General features: G+C 49.7%; 1 protein-coding gene across 1 annotated transcript; it reads left to right on the plus strand.

Moving 5' to 3' along the window:
* Window positions 1–430: 430 nt before the first annotated feature.
* On the plus strand, window positions 431–2,881 carry LOC139433769 (uncharacterized). Its single transcript, XM_071202995.1, has 3 exons — window positions 431–1,331; window positions 1,413–2,053; window positions 2,140–2,881. The coding sequence occupies exons 1-3, from the start codon at window positions 446–448 to the stop codon at window positions 2,830–2,832; spliced, it is 2,220 nt and encodes a 739-aa protein (XP_071059096.1). The 5' UTR covers window positions 431–445; the 3' UTR covers window positions 2,833–2,881.
* Window positions 2,882–13,284: the final 10,403 nt, after the last annotated feature.

The following is a 13,284-nucleotide window of genomic DNA, read 5'->3' on the forward strand; positions in this document are numbered from 1 at the left end:
ACTGTTATCCCGGCAACCCGCCAGCAGATGAAAAGACCCACCCCTCCGCCTCTCCACCTCTTCTGAGGGACGAGGGAACCGCGCGGGGGTCTGCTGGAGGCTACTGCCGGGTGCTCCGTCCTGCGCCTCACCGGGACCCTGACTCCAGCGCGGTGTGGCGGCCTCGCCCTGGCCGTCCACCGTGCGCCCTCTGGGTCGTACCCGAAACTGTCGGGTATCCTTTGGGAGAATCAGACTCTGGAGGAACGTGAGGGGAGATTACAGGGATCTCTGCCCGCCTAACGAGTGCCTAAATGGGACACCGCACCATGATGCAAATGAAAACAAACACAGATTTGAAAATAAGCTGAGTGCGTCTTTCGTGAGTCTTTTCACGCTTCCTTCTTTTTTACCCACGATTCTGGTGACATTTTCCGGTACCGAAATGCTCAAGAATACAGGTCGGATGGCGGTCCGTTGTCCGATCTGCAATAGCTCCTACCGTGCCCTGAGCAAGCACCTACAGAGGAACCATGGTGTGCGTAACTTGGATGAAAGAAAAATTCTGCTGTTGTTGGCCAACGGACGGACCAACATTAGGCTCCATCCCTGTACCATTCTGGGATGCGAGTACCACGGCACAAGGCTGGATCGCCACTTGGCCAGAGACCATGTTGAGCTGGCCCGGGAGGAACTACATGTGGTTCAAAATCAAATGAAAATGACAGTGGCCAAGAAGGAGCTTTATGAACTCCGAATGACAAACCCCACAATAGAAATGATTACCGCTTGGGCTGTTGACACGGTGGCAGACGACGATATACTGTCACAACCTCCACCCTTGTCCCCGGTGAATGAATGTGACAACCCGGACTGCAAAGAATGGAGGCTGGAGGCTAACGCAGTGAGGGCTCAGCGGGACATATATGCTGCTGAGGTGAAATCCCTGCGCTGCAAGTTGCAGCAGAGGATAAAGGACAAGCGACAGAGGATGGATCAGCGGGCCGGGGACATGCCCGCGTTCGATGGGGAGGAACGAGAGCGGGTCATTCTGAAGAAACGACCCCGACCAGAGTCGACACCAACGAGGCTGTCCAAGTCGAAAGGTCCCTCCTGCAGCAAGTCTCCCATTCCTGCCTGCAGCACGTCTCCCATTCCCGCCTGCAGCACGTCTCCCATTCCCGCCTGCAGCAAGTCCCCCACTGGCTCTCACACCCATTCACCCAGCTCCTCAGAGCCTGCATCCATCCATACCGAGGCCTCGTCAACCTCCCCTCCCATAAATTCCCCCTGGTTCCGGGGCAGGGGCCGGGGAAATATAATGCGGGACATAACATTCCCACGGATCATGGGTAAGTGTTTTGGCTATGTGACACATGCAGTTTCTGTAACACATCATGTGTTGTCATTAAAGTACTGTTTATATTTCACAGAGGAGTATCTGCAAGGATACCGGGAGCATTATGCAGGTATCGACCCACCAGTGAGGCTCCAGGAAAACACAGTCTCCAAACTAAGCAGAGTGAAGTCGTTCCTCAGTTTCATGGCACACGGTTTCAATCGCCTGTCTGACTGGCTCTTTTTGAGGGATCTCAAGAGGATACGCGGGTGGTCCCGGAGCCTGATGAAGTCAAGCCTTCAGGTCACGACCTCCGACTTCTACATCAAGAATATATCACACTTTCTCAAGTACATGGCCGACACACCGTGCAAGGGGAGCAGGCTCAGCCAAACGGACATGATTTTAATCAAACGGGAAGTAGTTGCCATCCTGAAGTCCCTGAAGAGAAAAGTACTTATCCACCAGATGCAAGTGAAGCGTGACAAGATGGAAGGTCTGCCGAGCCACAACGACCTAATGACATGCTTGACTTCGACCACCACTCGCATCCCTCAGCTCCTGGATGTGATGGCCAGCAATCCGACTACCGCGACCCGGACACTGCTCTATGGGTATATGACTCTTCATTGGAGCTGCATTTATGGCCACCGTCCGGGGGTCTACTCCAACATGACCAACGCCGAGGTCCGAAAGGCGGATACAACTGGCACTGCCTTCGGCTACCTGGTTCATGTGAGTGCTATTAATCAATGTATTTATTCTGGCAGTTATATGCATGATTGACATTGTATTGACACTCTCTATCTCTGTCATAACAGGTAAGTAACCACAAGACGGCCAACGCGTTCGGGGAGGCGCAGCTGTACCTCACCGTAGAAGAATTTGGATGGATGAAGAGGTGGCTGGAAATTAAGGGTACGCTGACCTGCACCCAGAGCCGTTACTTTCTGTACACAGAGGGGAAGAACCCGTTCAGGAAGCTTGCCTACTCCCTGAGGTTGGCATGGGCTGATGTGGGGCTCCGCAGTCCCATTAACTTCACCGACCTCCGCACAGTCCACGCCGATAATGCGAAGAGGTTTCAAGACAAAGGCAACCGCCAAAGAGTGAGTGATTTCATGTGTCACAACACTGCAACTGCGGACAAATTTTACGCGAATAATCCTTCTTTGAAGGAGGCTGCGGACATTCGGTTGCTCTTCACACAGTCACTTCAAGCAGCGGCGGCGGCATCGACAGCAGCAGCGGGAAATGAAGACACTTTTGCGGGTATTGACATCGACAGTGACAACTCTGGAGAGGAGCACAGCCCGGCTCCCTACCAAGACTCCCTACCAAGACATGTCCCGAAGAGGGACCAGTCACTGGCCGAACACAACCCCTCAGACATGGGTGAAGAGAGGGTGCCATACTCTGCCCCAACTTCACCCACTGTTGCCAGTGATCAACTTGTAAATATGCAGTGTGTTGTTGTAATCAGTCCCCTTGTAAATACGTTATATCCTGTTTGAATTTATTTATTACTGTCAATATTACTGTAAATAAAGTTTGTTAAAATTACTAAGTGTTCTGTTTTTAATCCCACTATGGGTTTTCTTCTTTTAAGATCCCCAGGGGCACGATATTCTGGTTCTGGTGGTAGCATGTAGGTGTTTAGTCCGAGTGAGGAGTGCTCAAGTGTGGGATGATTTGTAAGGTAGAAGAGGGTAAAAAAAGTTAAAGTGTGAACCTCCAGCAGGGCAGGTGGTGCTGTGAAGAAGGCCGACTATGGGTGCCGATGGGCGGACGGCAAAGCACCGCAAAGTAGACCCCCTTTAAGTGTAGCCAGGGGCACGAGCAAAATCCTCCATGGAGGTTGGGTGCTGCTGCTGTGAAGAAGGCCGACTATGGGTGCCGATGGGCGGACGGCAAAGCACCGCAAAGTAGACCCCCTTTAAGTGTAGCCAGGGGCACGAGCAAAATCCTCCATGGAGGTTGGGTGCTGCTGCTGTGAGGAAGGCCGACTATGGGTGCTGATGGGCGGACGGTAAAGCACCGCAAAGTAGACCCCCTTTAAGTGTAGCCAGGGGCACGAGCAAAATCCTCCATGGAGGTTGGGTGCTGCTGCTGTGAGGAAGGCCGACTATGGGTGCTGATGGGCGGACGGTAAAGCACCGCAAAGTAGACCCCCTTTAAGTGTAGCCAGGGGCACGAGCAAAATCCTCCATGGAGGTTGGGTGCTGCTGCTGTGAGGAAGGCCGACTATGGGTGCTGATGGGCGGACGGTAAAGCACCGCAAAGTAGACCCCCTTTAAGTGTAGCCAGGGGCACGAGCAAAATCCTCCATGGAGGTTGGGTGCTGCTGCTGTGAGGAAGGCCGACTATGGGTGCTGATGGGCGGACGGTAAAGCACCGCAAAGTAGACCCCCTTTAAGTGTAGCCAGGGGCACGAGCAAAATCCTCCATGGAGGTTGGGTGCTGCTGCTGTGAGGAAGGCCGACTATGGGTGCTGATGGGCGGACGGTAAAGCACCGCAAAGTATACCCCCTTTAAGTGTAGCCAGGGGCACGAGAAACATCCTCCATGGAGGTTGGGTGCTGCTGCTGTGAGGAAGGCCGACTATGGGTGCTGATGGGCGGACGGTAAAGCACCGCAAAGTATACCCCCTTTAAGTGTAGCCAGGGGCACGAGAAACATCCTCCATGGAGGTTGGGTGCTGCTGCTGTGAGGAAGGCCGACTATGGGTGCTGATGGGCGGACGGTAAAGCACCGCAAAGTAGACCCCCCTTTAAGATTCCCAGGGGCACGAGATTCTTGAGGGTGTGATCATCTTGGTTTAGTCCGTGGGGGAGTGCTTAAGTTCGGGGGCCCGGGGACCCAAGGTGCTCGAGGTTCTGGAGGTACATGGGAGGGATCCTGGAGCTCCTTAGTCCGTGTTTTGGGGGTCTTGGAGCGGCCACAGAGAGGTGCTTTTCCCCGGGGTATGTCATGGAAGTCTGAAATAACCTGTTTGCTCATGTCAGGGAGAGATGCTGGGGCTGCTGCGTCCGTGTTTTGGGGGTCTTGGAGCGGCCCCGAAGAGGTGGCTTTGTCGGTGTACGTAATGTAAGTGTGAACTAGCCTGTTTTCTCAAGGCAGGGAGGGATCCTGGAGCTCCTTAGTCCGTGTTTTGGGGGTCTTGGAGCGGCCACAGAGAGGTGCTTTTCCCCGGGGTATGTCATGGAAGTCTGAAATAACCTGTTTGCTCATGTCAGGGAGAGATGCTGGGGCTGCTGCGTCCGTGTTTTGGGGGTCTTGGAGCGGCCCCGAAGAGGTGGCTTTGTCGGTGTACCTAATGGGTAAGAAAGCCAGTCTACACAGGTCGTGAAATGTGATTGAAATGTACAGAGTGCTGTACATTTCAATCACTTTGAATGGGAGTGGTGAGGTGTGGATGAAATGGCCATATCTCCCTTAAATTCACATCAAACTCACCCATCTTTCACACACTAATTCATGGGTAACAGAGCCATGTGCACCATGCATTTAAAGTAATGTTAGCCAGCTTTCAGACACTAATTCGTGGGGAAGAAAGTCACCCTGGTCGGGTCGTGAAATGTGATTGAAATGTACAGAGTGCTGTACATTTCAATCACTTTGAATGGGAGTCGTGAGGTGTGGATGAAATGGCCATATCTCCCTTAAATTCACAGCAAATTTACCCATCTTTCACACACTATTTCATGGGTAATAAAGCCATGTGCACACTGTATTTAAAGGGCTGCAGGAACACTTTACCCGCCTTTTAAACACCTTTTCCTGGGTAAACAATCCATGTATTTCCGCCTGCTTTCCATCAGCACCCGCCAGTCATCTCCCTGTTTGAAAGGGCCATATCTCCCTTAAATTCACAGCAAATTTACCCATCTTTCACACACTATTTCATGGGTAATAAAGCCATGTGCACACTGTATTTAAAGGGCTGCAGGAACACTTTACCCGCCTTTTAAACACCTTTTCCTGGGTAAACAATCCATGTATTTCCGCCTGCTTTCCATCAGCACCCGCCAGTCATCTCCCTGTTTGAAAGGGCCATATCTCCCTTAAATTCACAGCAAATTTACCCATCTTTCACACACTATTTCATGGGTAATAAAGCCATGTGCACACTGTATTTAAAGGGCTGCAGGAACACTTTACCCGCCTTTTAAACACCTTTTCCTGGGTAAACAATCCATGTATTTCCGCCTGCTTTCCATCAGCACCCGCCAGTCATTTCAAACGGTTTCAAATCGTTTTTTCACTTTTAAAAAGAGCTTTCTGCCCTGTAAATGATTTCTAATCATTATTACCGTCATGGAGGAGCTGCAGGGACACTTTACCCGCCTTTTAAACACCTTTTCCTGGGTAAACAATCCATGTATTTCCGCCTGCTTTCCATCAGCACCCGCCAGTCATTTCAAACGGTTTCAAATCGTTTTTTCACTTTTAAAAAGAGCTTTCTGCCCTGTAAATGATTTCTAATCATTATTACCGTCATGGAGGAGCTGCAGGGACACTTTACCCGCCTTTTAAACACCTTTTCCTGGGTAAACAATCCATTTATTTCCGCCTGCTTTCCATCAGCACCCGCCAGTCATTTCAAACGGTTTCAAATCGTTTTTTCACTTTTAAAAAGAGCTTTCTGCCCTGGCAATTATATCTAATCATTATTACCGTCATGGAGGAGCTGCAGGAACACTTTACCCGCCTTCTAAACACTTATTCCTGGCTAAAACAATCAATGTATTTCCGCCAGGGTCACAGCCTGCTGCTGCTGCTGCTGCTGCTGCTGCTGCTGCTGCTCTCCCTCCCTAAATTCACATCAAAGTCACCCAGCTTTCACACACTATTTCATGGGTAATAAAGCCATGTGCACACTGTATTTAAAGTAATGTTAGCCAGCTTTCAGACACTAATTCCTGGGGAAGAAAGTCACCCTGGACGGGTCATCAAATGTGATTGAAATGGACAGATTCCTGTACATTTCAATCACTTTTAATGGGAGTCGTGAGGTGTGGATGAAATGGCCATATCTTCCTTAAATTCACATCAAAGTCACCCAGCTTTCACACACTATTTCATGGGTAATAAAGCCATGTGCACACTGTATTTAAAGTAATGTTAGCCAGCTTTCAGACACTAATTCCTGGGGAAGAAAGTCACCCTGGACGGGTCATCAAATGTGATTGAAATGGACAGATTCCTGTACATTTCAATCACTTTTAATGGGAGTCGTGAGGTGTGGATGAAATGGCCATATCTTCCTTAAATTCACATCAAAGTCACCCAGCTTTCACACACTATTTCATGGGTAATAAAGCCATGTGCACACTGTATTTAAAGTAATGTTAGCCAGCTTTCAGACACTAATTCCTGGGGAAGAAAGTCACCCTGGACGGGTCATCAAATGTGATTGAAATGGACAGATTCCTGTACATTTCAATCACTTTTAATGGGAGTCGGTGTGGATGGCCTGTTGAATCCGATTTTGAGCACTCTTTTCCCCGCATAAACTAGTTTAAATCACCGTTAAACACTTATTCTGTTGATGTCTATATAACCGACTTCCCGCTATGCATTAAGTCGGTTATATGGACCCTGTACACTAGGCATACCGCGGCCGGTAGTAAATGTCCAACCATTGTACCCTCTGGTCCCTAGGGTATGTAAGGCAAATGTCAGCCTTATGAACGGAGGTACCGTGGGACTTGCCCTTCCCATGTACGGGAGTCCGCTCAATGGAAATGCGATGTCAAGTTCCGATGTCAAGTTCCTGTCAGCGGCTAGACATATGTTACCAGTGTTTACCAGTGTTGCCAGGGGCATGATAACATCCTCCACTGGAGGTTGGGTGTTGCTGCTGTGAATAAGGCCGACTATGGGTGCCGATGGGCGGACGGTAAAGCACCGCAAAGTAGACCCCCTTTAAGTGTAAGGCAAATGTCAGCCTTATGAACGGAGGTACCGTGGGACTTGCCCTTCCCATGTACGGGAGTCCGCTCAATGGAAATGCGATGTCAAGTTCCGATGTCAAGTTCCTGTCAGCGGCTAGACATATGTTACCAGTGTTTACCAGTGTTGCCAGGGGCATGATAACATCCTCCACTGGAGGTTGGGTGTTGCTGCTGTGAATAAGGCCGACTATGGGTGCTGATGGGCGGACGGTAAAGCACCGCAAAGTATACCCCCTTTAAGTGTAGCCAGGGGCACGAGAAACATCCTCCATGGAGGTTGGGTGTTGCTGCTGTGAATAAGGCCGACTATGGGTGCTGATGGGCGGACGGTAAAGCACCGCAAAGTATACCCCCTTTAAGTGTAGCCAGGGGCACGAGAAACATCCTCCATGGAGGTTGGGTGTTGCTGCTGTGAATAAGGCCGACTATGGGTGCTGATGGGCGGACGGTAAAGCACCGCAAAGTATACCCCCTTTAAGTGTAGCCAGGGGCACGAGAAACATCCTCCATGGAGGTTGGGTGTTGCTGCTGTGAATAAGGCCGACTATGGGTGCTGATGGGCGGACGGTAAAGCACCGCAAAGTATACCCCCTTTAAGTGTAGCCAGGGGCACGAGAAACATCCTCCATGGAGGTTGGGTGCTGCTGCTGTGAAGAAGGCCGACTATGGGTGCTGATGGGCGGACGGTAAAGCACCGCAAAGTATACCCCCTTTAAGTGTAGCCAGGGGCACGAGCAAAATCCTCCATGGAGGTTGGGTGCTGCTGCTGTGAGGAAGGCCGACTATGGGTGCTGATGGGCGGACGGTAAAGCACCGCAAAGTAGACCCCCTTTAAGTGTAGCCAGGGGCACGAGAAACATCCTCCATGGAGGTTGGGTGCTGCTGCTGTGAAGAAGGCCGACTATGGGTGCTGATGGGCGGACGGTAAAGCACCGCAAAGTATACCCCCTTTAAGTGTAGCCAGGGGCACGAGAAACATCCTCCATGGAGGTTGGGTGCTGCTGCTGTGAAGAAGGCCGACTATGGGTGCTGATGGGCGGACGGTAAAGCACCGCAAAGTATACCCCCTTTAAGTGTAGCCAGGGGCACGAGAAACATCCTCCATGGAGGTTGGGTGCTGCTGCTGTGAGGAAGGCCGACTATGGGTGCTGATGGGCGGACGGTAAAGCACCGCAAAGTATACCCCCTTTAAGTGTAGCCAGGGGCACGAGAAACATCCTCCATGGAGGTTGGGTGCTGCTGCTGTGAAGAAGGCCGACTATGGGTGCTGATGGGCGGACGGTAAAGCACCGCAAAGTAGACCCCCTTTAAGTGTAGCCAGGGGCACGAGCAAAATCCTCCATGGAGGTTGGGTGCTGCTGCTGTGAGGAAGGCCGACTATGGGTGCTGATGGGCGGACGGTAAAGCACCGCAAAGTAGACCCCCTTTAAGTGTAGCCAGGGGCACGAGCAAAATCCTCCATGGAGGTTGGGTGCTGCTGCTGTGAGGAAGGCCGACTATGGGTGCTGATGGGCGGACGGTAAAGCACCGCAAAGTAGACCCCCTTTAAGTGTAGCCAGGGGCACGAGCAAAATCCTCCATGGAGGTTGGGTGCTGCTGCTGTGAGGAAGGCCGACTATGGGTGCTGATGGGCGGACGGTAAAGCACCGCAAAGTAGACCCCCTTTAAGTGTAGCCAGGGGCACGAGCAAAATCCTCCATGGAGGTTGGGTGCTGCTGCTGTGAGGAAGGCCGACTATGGGTGCTGATGGGCGGACGGTAAAGCACCGCAAAGTAGACCCCCTTTAAGTGTAGCCAGGGGCACGAGAAACATCCTCCATGGAGGTTGGGTGCTGCTGCTGTGAGGAAGGCCGACTATGGGTGCTGATGGGCGGACGGTAAAGCACCGCAAAGTATACCCCCTTTAAGTGTAGCCAGGGGCACGAGAAACATCCTCCATGGAGGTTGGGTGCTGCTGCTGTGAGGAAGGCCGACTATGGGTGCTGATGGGCGGACGGTAAAGCACCGCAAAGTATACCCCCTTTAAGTGTAGCCAGGGGCACGAGAAACATCCTCCATGGAGGTTGGGTGCTGCTGCTGTGAGGAAGGCCGACTATGGGTGCTGATGGGCGGACGGTAAAGCACCGCAAAGTAGACCCCCCTTTAAGATTCCCAGGGGCACGAGATTCTTGAGGGTGTGATCATCTTGGTTTAGTCCGTGGGGGAGTGCTTAAGTTCGGGGGCCCGGGGACCCAAGGTGCTCGAGGTTCTGGAGGTACATGGGAGGGATCCTGGAGCTCCTTAGTCCGTGTTTTGGGGGTCTTGGAGCGGCCACAGAGAGGTGCTTTTCCCCGGGGTATGTCATGGAAGTCTGAAATAACCTGTTTGCTCATGTCAGGGAGAGATGCTGGGGCTGCTGCGTCCGTGTTTTGGGGGTCTTGGAGCGGCCCCGAAGAGGTGGCTTTGTCGGTGTACGTAATGTAAGTGTGAACTAGCCTGTTTTCTCAAGGCAGGGAGGGATCCTGGAGCTCCTTAGTCCGTGTTTTGGGGGTCTTGGAGCGGCCACAGAGAGGTGCTTTTCCCCGGGGTATGTCATGGAAGTCTGAAATAACCTGTTTGCTCATGTCAGGGAGAGATGCTGGGGCTGCTGCGTCCGTGTTTTGGGGGTCTTGGAGCGGCCCCGAAGAGGTGGCTTTGTCGGTGTACCTAATGGGTAAGAAAGCCAGTCTACACAGGTCGTGAAATGTGATTGAAATGTACAGAGTGCTGTACATTTCAATCACTTTGAATGGGAGTGGTGAGGTGTGGATGAAATGGCCATATCTCCCTTAAATTCACATCAAACTCACCCATCTTTCACACACTAATTCATGGGTAACAGAGCCATGTGCACCATGCATTTAAAGTAATGTTAGCCAGCTTTCAGACACTAATTCGTGGGGAAGAAAGTCACCCTGGTCGGGTCGTGAAATGTGATTGAAATGTACAGAGTGCTGTACATTTCAATCACTTTTAATGGGAGTCGTGAGGTGTGGATGAAATGGCCATATCTCCCTTAAATTCACATCAAACTCACCCAGCTTTCACACACTATTTCATGGGTAACAGAGCCATGTGCACCATGCATTTAAAGTAATGTTAGCCAGCTTTCAGACACTAATTCGTGGGGAAGAAAGTCACCCTGGACGGGTCATCAAATGTGATTGAAATGGACAGATTCCTGTACATTTCAATCACTTTTAATGGGAGTCGTGAGGTGTGGATGAAATGGCCATATCTCCCTTAAATTCACATCAAACTCACCCATCTTTCACACACTAATTCATGGGTAACAGAGCCATGTGCACCATGCATTTAAAGTAATGTTAGCCAGCTTTCAGACACTAATTCGTGGGGAAGAAAGTCACCCTGGTCGGGTCGGGAAATGTGATTGAAATGTACAGAGTGCTGTACATTTCAATCACTTTGAATGGGAGTCGTGAGGTGTGGATGAAATGGCCATATCTTCCTTAAATTCACATCAAACTCACCCAGCTTTCACACACTATTTCATGGGTAACAGAGCCATGTGCACCATGTATTTAAAGTAATGTTAGCCAGCTTTCAGACACTAATTCGTGGGTAATAAAGGCCTGTACATCTCCCTGTTTGAAAGGGCCATATCTCCCTTAAATTCACAGCAAATTTACCCATCTTTCACACACTATTTCATGGGTAATAAAGCCATGTGCACACTGTATTTAAAGGGCTGCAGGAACACTTTACCCGCCTTTTAAACACCTTTTCCTGGGTAAAACATCCATGTATTCCGCCTGCTTTCCATCAGCACCCCTCCAGCCATATCCCTGTTTGAAAGGCCATATCTCCCTTAAATTCACAGCAATTTACCCATCGTCACACAACTATTTCATGGGTTAATAAGCCATGTGCACCTGTATTTAAAGGGCTGCAGGAACATTTACCCGCGTTTAAACACCTTTTCCTGGGTACAATCCGTTTCCGCCTGCTTTCCATCAGCACCCGCCGTCATTTCAAACGGTTTCAATCGTTTTTTCACTTTTAAAAAGAGCTTTCTGACCTGTAAATATTTCTAATCATTATTACCGTCATGGAGTAGCTGCAGGACACTTTACCCTCATTTTAAACACATTTTCCTGGGTCAACAATCCATTTTTCCGCCTGCTTTCCATCAGCACCCGCCAGTCATTTCAAACGTTTTCAAATCGTTTTTTTCCCTTTATAAAGAGCTTTCTGCCCTGTAAATGATTTCTAATCATTATTACCGTCATGGAGGAGCTGCAGGGACACTTTACCCGCCTTTTAAACACCTTTTCCTGGGTAAACAATCCATTTATTTCCGCCTGCTTTCCATCAGCACCCGCCAGTCATTTCAAACGGTTTCAAATCGTTTTTTCACTTTTAAAAAGAGCTTTCTGCCCTGGCAATTATATCTAATCATTATTACCGTCATGGAGGAGCTGCAGGAACACTTTACCCGCCTTCTAAACACTTATTCCTGGCTAAAACAATCAATGTATTTCCGCCAGGGTCACAGCCTGCTGCTGCTGCTGCTGCTGCTGCTGCTGCGGCTGCTGCTGCTGCTGCTCTCCCTCCCTAAATTCACATCAAAGTCACCCAGCTTTCACACACTATTTCATGGGTAATAAAGCCATGTGCACACTGTATTTAAAGTAATGTTAGCCAGCTTTCAGACACTAATTCCTGGGGAAGAAAGTCACCCTGGACGGGTCATCAAATGTGATTGAAATGGACAGATTCCTGTACATTTCAATCACTTTTAATGGGAGTCGTGAGGTGTGGATGAAATGGCCATATCTTCCTTAAATTCACATCAAAGTCACCCAGCTTTCACACACTATTTCATGGGTAATAAAGCCATGTGCACACTGTATTTAAAGTAATGTTAGCCAGCTTTCAGACACTAATTCCTGGGGAAGAAAGTCACCCTGGACGGGTCATCAAATGTGATTGAAATGGACAGATTCCTGTACATTTCAATCACTTTTAATGGGAGTCGTGAGGTGTGGATGAAATGGCCATATCTTCCTTAAATTCACATCAAAGTCACCCAGCTTTCACACACTATTTCATGGGTAATAAAGCCATGTGCACACTGTATTTAAAGTAATGTTAGCCAGCTTTCAGACACTAATTCCTGGGGAAGAAAGTCACCCTGGACGGGTCATCAAATGTGATTGAAATGGACAGATTCCTGTACATTTCAATCACTTTTAATGGGAGTCGGTGTGGATGGCCTGTTGAATCCGATTTTGAGCACTCTTTTCCCCGCATAAACTAGTTTAAATCACCGTTAAACACTTATTCTGTTGATGTCTATATAACCGACTTCCCGCTATGCATTAAGTCGGTTATATGGACCCTGTACACTAGGCATACCGCGGCCGGTAGTAAATGTCCAACCATTGTACCCTCTGGTCCCTAGGGTATGTAAGGGAACATCTTAGGAGGATATATAATAAAGGTGTGTTAACTGCTGAGCCTATTTAATGTGCATATGACACCTGGCAGTTTGTTATTATATTGCCACACTGTTTTGATACTGACATATTGTCTTTGCACAAAGGTGTGTCTGCACTATTGTAATTGTGCCTGTCTTGAATGTGGTAAATAAAAGAGAGAACCAAATGCACTGTACAAAGCCTTCCATTGTCCTGGAAAGGTTTCATCAGCCATCTTTGCAGGGGGTAGGCTGAGTCCCCAAGGATATAGTAACCCACATCATGTCCCCCAATATTCCTTGTTACATGAGGAAGTAGACCACCCCTATCCACAAAACTAACCAGTGAGGACATGCTGAACACTCTGCTATCATGCATGCTACCTGGTAAGCCAACAAAAACACTCCAAAAGAGGCCCCTAGCATCCACAACACCGTGCACAAGTACAACTGCACCCTCCACAACTCGAGAGCCTACGACTGCAGCCTCCACAACTGCAACCGCCACAACTGAAGTCGCAACAACTGCAACCCCCACAACTGTAGCCCCCC

The sequence above is a fragment of the Pseudochaenichthys georgianus genome, chromosome 4 (assembly GCF_902827115.2).
Source record: "Pseudochaenichthys georgianus chromosome 4, fPseGeo1.2, whole genome shotgun sequence".
Classification (NCBI taxonomy): Eukaryota; Metazoa; Chordata; class Actinopteri; order Perciformes; family Channichthyidae; genus Pseudochaenichthys; species Pseudochaenichthys georgianus.